This window comes from Beta vulgaris, chromosome 8 (genome assembly GCF_026745355.1).
Source record: "Beta vulgaris subsp. vulgaris cultivar EL10 chromosome 8, EL10.2, whole genome shotgun sequence".
Classification (NCBI taxonomy): domain Eukaryota; kingdom Viridiplantae; phylum Streptophyta; class Magnoliopsida; order Caryophyllales; family Amaranthaceae; genus Beta; species Beta vulgaris.
The window spans coordinates 11438586-11448024 of NC_079209.1; the positions used below are offsets into that span (position 1 = coordinate 11438586).

Genomic DNA, 9439 nt, shown 5'->3' on the forward strand with positions numbered 1-9439 from the left:
GTCACTATGATCAAGTATGATCAAGTGAATGAAATAGAAGGGGAAAGGGAGAAGAAAGAGAGAAGAAAGGGGAGAAAGTGGATCAAAATGAGTTAAAAGAAGTCCATAAAGTATGTTTAAAACGCACTTATCAAAAAGAAAAGTGCATTAATAAAGAAAGTAAGGATAATATAAATGTTAATAACTTGAGATATCGTCCTGGACTAAAAACTAGTTAAAATTTAAAAAAATGCCTTAAAAAACGTACAATGCAAACAAAATGTAGAAAAAAAAGGGGAGTATTCCACTACTCTGGAATCCATAAACCTCCAACTAAACCCTACTTCCTTTTTCTATTCTACACATGATTTTCACCAAAAACCTCCCATATTCCTCCTCTCTTCTAAAATCACAAGCAAGCTACAAATCAATGGCGTTATTCTCCAGCCTTCGATCAAGATCAATTCTGCAACTGAGAAAGTACTCATCTTCTCCATCATCAATCTTAAGCCCAGATTCAAAAACAATCTTATCTAGCAAACAGAAATCTCGGGCAGCTCTCTCTCTCCTCAAATCCGAAAAAAACCCAGAAAAAATCCTCGACATTTGCAGGGCAGCTTCACTTACCCCTGAATCTCACCTTGATCGCATCTGTTTTTCTATCGCCGTTTCTAAGCTTTCTGAGTCTAATTACTTTGAGGGTATCCGCGTTTTTCTAGAGGAGCTCAAGAAACGTCCTGATTTGCAAAACGAGCGTTTTGTTTCTCACTCTATTGTTCTTTATGGACAAGCTGGTATGAAACGTTTCTAATCAATTTTTTTTTTTTGTTTCTTGACCTATTTTTTTGAGTGATTTAATTAATTGGGTCATTGCTAATACTGTGAAATGGGTGCTTTTCTTTCAATGGAGAATTATTGTTTTGTATGTTTTTTGAGCTTTGAATTAATGATGGTTGGTTAAATTGAACGTGGGTTTGATTTTGTGTTGGTTTTGAAGATTGAAATGATGAATTTGAGAAAATTAGTGATTTGGGTTATTGCTAAAACTGGGAAATGATAAGAAATGGTTTGTGGTTTGAGCTGGGATGTGTGGGTTTGAAGTTGATACATAGGTTAAGGTAGGGTCCATTAAAAAGATTTGAACTTGGTGTTAAATTTTGAGGTTTTGGTCATGTTCAGCTCTCGGGTACTTTTGTAGTTTAAGATAGTGGATTTGGCACAGTTTCGAACTATGATCTTGAAAATTTCTGACTGGAATGAGGCATATGTAGGATTAAATTGGGTTTTGACAATGAAATTTTGGAAGTGGTGATGATACTGGTGCTCTATATAGATGTTTAGATTTGAAATTTGCAGATTCAATTAAGGGATATGATGAGGTCAGTCTGAGATCAAATATGTCTAGGCAAAAGTGAAGGTAGAAATGGGTTATGATTGGACTTTGAGAATGGAACTTTTTTATAATTTGTAGTTGGTTTTGATTTAGATTTTCGCACCGAGTTGGGCCATGAAATTGCAAACTTAAGTTTTGTTTGTGTGTTTACTTGCTTGTTTCCAGCAAATTGATGAACAAATGCCTTTTACAGGTATGATCCAAAATGCCATTACTACTTTCGAGCAAATGGAACAACTGGGTATTCAGAGGACTGTCAAATCACTCAATTCTTTGTTGTTTTCTTGCATTTTAGCCAAGAAACATAATGAGGTTAAGAGAATTTTTACGGATTTCCCTTCAACATACAACATTGAGCCAGATACTGATACTTACAATACAGTGATTAAGGCTTTTTGTGAGGCGGGTGAGTCCAGTTCAGGTTATTCAGTTGTGTCTGAGATGGGGAGAAAGAACTGTAAACCAAACACAACAACATTCAATAATATGATTGCTGGGTTTTATAAAGAGCAGAAGACTGAGGATGTGGGGAAGGTATTGAACTTGATGAAAGAGCATGGGATTACACCAGGTCTTAGCACGTATAATATTCGGATTCAGAGTTTGTGTAAGCTCGGAAGGTCATTCGAGGCTAAGGCTTTGTTGGATGGGATGCGTGAGAAGGGGACCCACCCGAATTCAACTACCTACGCTACTTTGATTCATGGCTTCTGTAGGGAAGGGAAACTTGAGGATGCAAAGAAGTTGTTTAAGACTATGGTGACCCAGGGCGGTAAACCTGACACTGGTTGCTACTTCACTCTTATCTACTTCTTGTGTCAAGGTGGAGATTACGAGACTGCATTGCAGATTTCAAAAGAGTGTATGGAGAAAAATTGGGTTCCAAATTTTACAACCATGAAATCTCTCGTGGAAGGACTCGTAAGCATTGCAAAGGTTGAAGAAGCTAAGGAGCTTGTTGCTCAAATCAAGGAGAAATTTCCAAAGAACGCTGATCTTTGGAAAGAAACCGAAGAGAAGCTGTCCCAGTAGAAGGACAGAATACAAGAACTAGGATTAGCATTGTAGTTGAGATGCCTGCTTGAGTACCACCTTTGTAACCTTTGTGCTGAAGCCAAGAAACTAAGGGTTTTTTTTTCTCAACAGAAGATAAGGTCATAAGATGTTACTTTTACTTGCTGATATTTCTTTTTTTAGTTGTAATACTCATTCTTTATTGACCTAATAATGGCTTTGTGCATTATCTATCCGGGCATTCTCGTCGTTGTTGGTTGATCATGGACGACGATATGGGAGCTGCCTTTCCAAGGTGTATGTAAGCATTTGCAAAAATGACAGGGTAGCTTATTTTTATCATGTAAACAAAAAAATTCAAATATTTCAAATGTGTGTTTTCTAAACCTGCCCATGCACTTGTGTATTGAGATTTGAGAGCATCCCTAGAATAGAATTTCATTAACAAATTTAAAACCCAACAAGAAGTTGATTATATGGACATTACTAATCTCCATAGTATAAGTCCATGAGAGCTTGTTAGGGACAACTATAACCTTTCAAGACTAGTGAAATAATGTTTTCACCAGCTCCAGAACTGACGAGTGATGAGGGTAGATAATAAATTTCTTATGTGCTTCATCAACGAACATCCAGAATTAGAAATCAATTTTTGATGTGAAATAACAACTGTCATCTTTACCGTAATTAGAATTTAAGATGATTCCACAGGAACAATAGTCAATAGGTTTGCCTATTCATTTCTCAATATTCTCTTAAATTAATTGTTGGTTAATCAACCTATGGATGATCTTTTTGCTGCCATGTTAATTAATTATTTGCGATAGAACTGATCTTTTTTGTATGCAGTCATTAATCAAAACTAGATGGGTTATTTCTGGTGGTCGGGGTATCTTGTAATGGTGATGTAAAGCATGTATACGCAACAAATGGAACACTTGATATTCCTGATATAGTCCCTCCTTTACATGTCTTTACGCCTCTTAGGGTTTCTAACCTAACATTATAATTTACAAAATGGCGAAAACACAGATGGAAGGGCCGGTTACAAAATTATTTGATCGTCTTGATCTGTCTAGCAATTTTGGGGGCAAGAGTCCGGCTTTCGCTTGTCTTCACTATTTTCAGGAACTCAAAGAGATACAGTCTCTACTACTTGAGGAGACTTGAACATGAAGCATGGCTGAGTAAACTTTTTTGTCTAGTCTACAGGCATTTGAAAATGAGCTTCGTTGCCAGTACCGCATGATGTGGAGAAGACAGTCTGACGGGCCAACCTTCTCAGCATTGTGCACAGGTGATCCATGAAGTGCAACCATTCAGCAACTTAAGAAATGAGTGCCAAAATTTTAGGTCAATGGCTCCTTGCAATAGAGATGGATCTGTTCCTCATGTAATGCATTCCATATGCAGCTGTAGAGCCCACTGTTGTAGAAGCCACCAGCCAGCTACACCAAATTACATATATTAACCTCTTAATTGTAGCTCATGCAACAATATGGTCAAACCTATGTTACTAAAAAAGGACTTTTCGTTGTACCTGTGTCAAATTCTCAATGAAGACAAGGGTATGGAACTTTGACACTTCATTTTGGGCCAAAAACATGGAAACTTTTTCATAAAATAGCAAGTCAAACACATCCACCATACCCATACCGACACGAGTACCTGAGCTGAAGTACCATAGGGTCAAGCAACAAAGCTTATGTACCAATTTACCTCAGATATGTGATGTATGCTTGAGTCTCTGAAGTTCCCAAATCAGGTTGCAGCAAGGCAGCAGCGACTAAGATGAGTTGGAAAACTGTATTCACCTGTACCGAGTAGCCGTCATCAGTGCACAGCATGGCCGATTCAAATTCACTACCTAAGAATAGGGGGAATGATCTCTTTTGATAGTAAACCATGAACTAAATTGATTTCCTGTTTGTTACCTCCTAATTTGCTCTAAATATAAAATTATCATCAGATAAGGAATTGTTTCACAACCCTCAAGTCCTCAAATACCTCGGTTGGCAGTGAGATCTAAATTCCACATACATCACATGACTCACCTTGCTGATAAATAAAGGCTCAACCTTCTCGGGACGCGTTCCGTCAAGGTTGAAAAAATCATACCAGCTCTTCCACTGCATAAAAAAGCTCTGGTTATAAAGCACCAAAGCAAGAAATAAACCAGTCCAAGTGAGGAAACTTACCTGCCAACTTAAGCTACTGCCTCTTTTGTACACCGCACCACCAACAAGCATTACGTCCCGCAGTACCACGAGGCTTACAAGTCCAGCTTCACATTACAATTAAAGCTTTTAAATTTATTTGCCACACATGAAGTGGTTCTATATTTACTGTTTAACAGCAAGGCCCCATACTAAGCAGATAGCCCGGATATGAAGCGTCCATGAAAGGCAAATAACTAATTCAAGCATATATTCCAGACTTGACAGTTGACACAACCCAAAAGGCCTATAATATACATTAATCTGGAGTGAAGAATATAAATTGATGCCAAATGACCATAAAATAGAACTCGAACCAATAACAACATAAACCACAGAAAATTAAAGAAAATAAACATGACAATTGCTCCATTCCATATTTAGATGGCAGTCATCCATAGTTCAGAGTTCAGACTTTCAGATAATGGACTGGAATTTGCAATGCAAACTGAACCTAAAAGCAACAAATTCGAGGAAAAACCATGTATTTCTCTGCTAATTGAGAATGAAAGATGCTGAAATTTTAATCAGCACAGATTATTGTTCAGCAAGCTATTGCTGAATTCAGTCTAAAATTGTATTCAATTACTCGGAAATGCATCAGACGCACGTCTTTACGAAGAACAAAACCCACATTGTATTATCGTAATAGACATCTCTTCATTAACACACAAGCAAACAGATAGGCTACTTAGTACTTACGGTGTAGAAGTCCTTTCTCTACCATTGCTACAGCAACACATCCAACCAAAACCTGCACCACCAAAATGCATTATGGAAGAACATTCAGATAAGTGTCCCAGAGAATCATCTGTATATTGTGTTCAAAATTGTCATAGTCAAGAAGCCTAAAGGGTGATCTAGCCCCTTTACCTTATCCGCAAGAGGATCTAGATAAGATCCAACTACAGAATTGATGCCCATCCGCCTGGCGACATATCCATCCAACTACATCAACAAAAGACTTAGGATCCCGATCATTAAACTATATGATAGTATTGTATTGAACCTATGTTATTTGGACTCAGGTACTCATTTCGGACATGTGTAGCATTTTTATGAAAAAAATTCACAATTTTAACCCAAAATAAAGTGTTGATACCCATGTCAAAGTGCCAAAGATTCGAAATGAATACTTGAGGTAAAAAGAGCCCAAGTAACATAAGTAATGAACATACACTCACCCAATCAGTAGCACCAGAAATTGCCAAACCCACAAACGCTGGAAGATACCATTCGTTTACAATCATCCTGCACAAGATTAGATTAGGAGTCAACAAGTCCTTCCACCAAAATTAATTATATGGAGTAAAAAATGCAGCTATGATCTACAGGTGGAAGAAAAAGGAAATATACATAGAAGATAGAGTCAAATGACAATATACCTTCATGAATAAAATTTCAGATACATTGGAAACACAGAGAAGAAGAAGAAGACAGTTAAGTGAAAATTTCTACCAGAAGTTCAACATTATTGCAAAATTGCTTCTATACAATTTCATAAACTCCGACAATTACAAATTTGTACTATGGTCTATGGTGGTTGCTACAACGACAACAACAAAGCCTTAGTCCCGAATGATTTGGGGTCAGCTAACATGAACCTTCATAAGAAATCATTTCCGTGACAATAACTACAGCAGTTGCTATACTAATCATATTCTCATTCCCACTTAACCTTTCACATTCCTCTAATAGCATTATTACTATAACGCAAGATGATAGATTGATATCACATTTTATAAACAATGTAGGATTGATTATACTATCAGTTCAAAAAAAAAGTCATTTTACAATATCAGTAGCGAAAATGTGTTACATTATGTTCACATAGAGCAGTACTAATTAATTAATCTACATAAACCTAAACAAAGAAATTAACAAGCAAAAAAGCTTACCAACCAAGCACAGGACCTGAAATCAATCGAGAAATCGAGATAAAATTAGGCAAATTCACAAAACTATCGAGCAAACCACCGCCATTAACAACAACCTCATCATCAATTTTCTCTCTCCTCTCATCCGAAGGTTTCTCAACAAACCCTAACTTGATCGGAAACTCCATTTTCGTCTTCCGGAGAAGCTCCAAGCTACACGGCAAAACGACGTCGCTGCGAAGGAGAAGAGGTGTAGCAGACTGAGAAAGCATCCATGGCGGAGAAGAGAGGAAGAGTGGGCCATGGAAGGTTGGAAAGGAGAGGAAGAGGTCGGAAGAAAGAGGAGAGAGAAAGCGAGAGTAAGGAGGAGGAGAGAGAAAAGGGTTGCGAGAGAGGAGAGAGAATTGCTGAGTTGATTTTGTGGTGATTTTGAGATTAGGGTTTCTGATGATCTTGAATAGATTCCTGAAGATCGCCATTGTTGATTGTTGTTGAGATTAATTAAGCATTCAAATTCAATTGAAATTTGTTGTTTTTTTTTTTTTTTTTTTTTTTAAGAAAAGGTGTACTTAATAAATTAATTGGAGGGAAAGAAAGAATTGCGTAGGAGAGGTTTTAACGGGGTTTAGATTGTAAGAAGAAGAGTAGTGAAAGCCTGAAAGGTGACACGTTTGGTGTCCTACGCACGTGGTTGACCATTTAGTCGATTGTTGTGAGGCCCCGCTCTTTTCGATTGAGGCAGTTGAATTGAACTGAACTGAACTGAAGTCTGAAAGTAAATGAACTGGACTGAGAGAAATTAAATTACAGAAAGAAACTGAGCTAGACTGAAATTAACTGAACAAAACCAAACTGAACTGAAATTAACCTGACTGAATTGAAAATAAGTCCAAAAGAACAGGGCCTAACTCCAAGACTATAACTTAGTCTTGAATTTTCTAGGAATTGCGCTAAATATATATTTCCTCTGTTTTGTTTTAAATGAAACATTGGATGAAATGACACTATTCATTGATCAACTCTGACTCTAATTTATCGCTATAATATAAAGAAAAACATAATCAAGTGGGATCTTGTTAGATTCGTCCCGATGCATACTATCAAATTATAAATTTTATATATTTTTTACGTTGCGCAATTAAAGATATTAATGATTAAAGAAGCGCATTGGGTTACGTGAAAAAGCAAACGTTTCATTTAAAACAGAACGGATGAAATACTTTTTTTTAAAGGTAAGATGAAGTCTCTTGCAAGGAAGGGGGAAATTGGGGGATCTTTCCTTACAATGGGTGAGACTCGATCCCATAATCCGTGGAATCGGAGACGATGCCAACACCACTAGGCTATCACCTAATGCTCGCCCTAAATACATACTACATCCCATTGTTTAAAAAGTTTTTACTTTCGTGGATAATTTGGACAAGAACTCGCCAAAAACAGGTGTATACTGTATAGTATCTACTGCCTAAACCAGTGGGCTATGGCCAAGCGGAGGGATCACGAGCGCCTGACCAAACTAAAATGGGCGAGAGAAAGAAACATCGGGGACAGAGAAAGAAAAAAGACTTTGAAGAGAGTTCTTGGCTTGATGGTGTATGGTGGTTCTGGTGCTAGTTCTGGTGGGTAATATCATAGTACGTAGTTGATCCTGACTATATTTCTTTAGCGAGCCAAGAAAAAATTAAATATAGAAAAGTCGTTTCTCCGTTGATTTTTGTTTATCAATAATGTTAACCTTGAATTTATTGTAAATTATAATTTGTGTATGTATTATATTATAGATTTATTCAATAAGCCCAGTTTCAAAACAACAATATGTCCACTTTGGAAAAAAAAATATAAGTACCCATAAACAAATTTCATTATAACACAACTTGAAATCATTCTCAGAAATGGAGAGCATGAAAAATGGAGAGAATAGAGAAAGAGATTTTCATTTCATTGTGAATTTTCTGAAAATGAATACACAAATTATCTGAGCAAGGTATTTATACACCTTATTGTTATTACAAAGTAGATGATGTAATATTCTCTCTCATAAAGCTTAACTAACTTCCGGGAAATCAAGAGAAGGTAGTTATGACTCAGCATCCAAGCTGGCAGCTAGTTAAGTTATGTGGAAGCTATTGATGATGCGGGTGTATCTTTAATTAACCCCCCCTCAAGCTGGGGGTGGGATGAAGAGACATCCCTAGCTTATACATCAGCTCAGAGAGTTGAGGTGAAGACGAAGTCTTTGTCAAAAGATCGGCCAACTGCTCTCCTGTAGGAATATAGGCAAGTTCAAGAAGACCTTCTAATACTTTTTTCTGTAGTAAAGTGAATATCTAGTTCAATATGCTTACTTCTCTCATGCCGAACTATATTTTTGCCCAAACGAATTGCTGATTGATTGACACAAACTCACAACTAAGCTTGACAGGTGTGAGATATGTGAAAACTAGCTCAGTAAGAAGTCTGACCAGCCAAGTGAACTCAGAAGCTACAACAACCATAGCTCTGTATTCTGCTTTTGAAGGGGCCGGGACTTAGAAACTGTAGATTGTTTCTTTGACTTCCATGAGATAGGACTATTATCCAATAACATAATGTATCCAGTGAAAGATCTCCTAGTGCTAGGACAAGATGTACATGTTAAAATTTCATAAAGTTTCGAGTTAATTTGATACAGTCTTGAAGTGTAAGTTTGAAGTTGGTATGAAATCGTTGTAAATTGGACCAGTTGGAGTAAAACGATAACTGCAATCTATTGAAATTAAAATTTTTGTGTGGAATTTTAACCGAGTGCTTATAACATCTAGATCTATTTCGTGTCAAAATCTCATTGGATTATTGTTGTTTTCTTCGAGTTATAGGAATCCTAACCTTAAAAATATTATATGAGTAACATCGTTTGAATCATACGAGTAACCTCTTTTAGTCATACAAGTAATGTTATTTAAATCTATGAGTAACCTCGA

General features: G+C 36.8%; 2 protein-coding genes across 2 annotated transcripts; one reads left to right on the top strand and one right to left on the bottom strand.

The window, feature by feature from the left end:
* Positions 1-271: 271 nt before the first annotated feature.
* LOC104882839 (pentatricopeptide repeat-containing protein At1g61870, mitochondrial) lies at positions 272-2621 on the top strand. Its single transcript, XM_010667254.3, has 2 exons — positions 272-773; positions 1566-2621. The coding sequence occupies exons 1-2, from the start codon at positions 344-346 to the stop codon at positions 2402-2404; spliced, it is 1269 nt and encodes a 422-aa protein (XP_010665556.1). The 5' UTR covers positions 272-343; the 3' UTR covers positions 2405-2621.
* Positions 2622-3303: 682 nt separating this feature from the next.
* LOC104882838 (cardiolipin synthase (CMP-forming), mitochondrial) lies at positions 3304-7312 on the bottom strand. Its single transcript, XM_010667253.4, has 8 exons — positions 6501-7312; positions 5787-5853; positions 5476-5550; positions 5305-5356; positions 4585-4670; positions 4441-4515; positions 4106-4200; positions 3304-3834 (listed from the first exon to the last, which is right to left on the bottom strand). The coding sequence occupies exons 1-8, from the start codon at positions 6956-6958 to the stop codon at positions 3741-3743; spliced, it is 1002 nt and encodes a 333-aa protein (XP_010665555.1). The 5' UTR covers positions 6959-7312; the 3' UTR covers positions 3304-3740.
* Between the last annotated feature and the right edge of the window lie 2127 nt (positions 7313-9439).

What these genes read in the sequence shown, in the direction of transcription:
- LOC104882838 (XM_010667253.4), bottom strand. Translation starts at nt 6,958, where the DNA reads ATGGCGATCTTCAGGAATCTATTCAAGATCATCAGAAACCCTAATCTC. An exon ending in TTTCTGGTGCTACTGATTGG is followed by an intron (nt 5,551 to 5,786) that starts GTGAGTGTATGT and finishes TTGTTGATGTAG; the next exon opens with TTGGATGGATATGTCGCCAG. An exon ending in AGAGAAAGGACTTCTACACC is followed by an intron (nt 4,671 to 5,304) that starts GTAAGTACTAAG and finishes TGTAATGTGAAG; the next exon opens with CTGGACTTGTAAGCCTCGTG.
- LOC104882839 (XM_010667254.3), top strand. Translation starts at nt 344, where the DNA reads ATGATTTTCACCAAAAACCTCCCATATTCCTCCTCTCTTCTAAAATCA. An exon ending in TGTTCTTTATGGACAAGCTG is followed by an intron (nt 774 to 1,565) that starts GTATGAAACGTT and finishes TGCCTTTTACAG; the next exon opens with GTATGATCCAAAATGCCATT.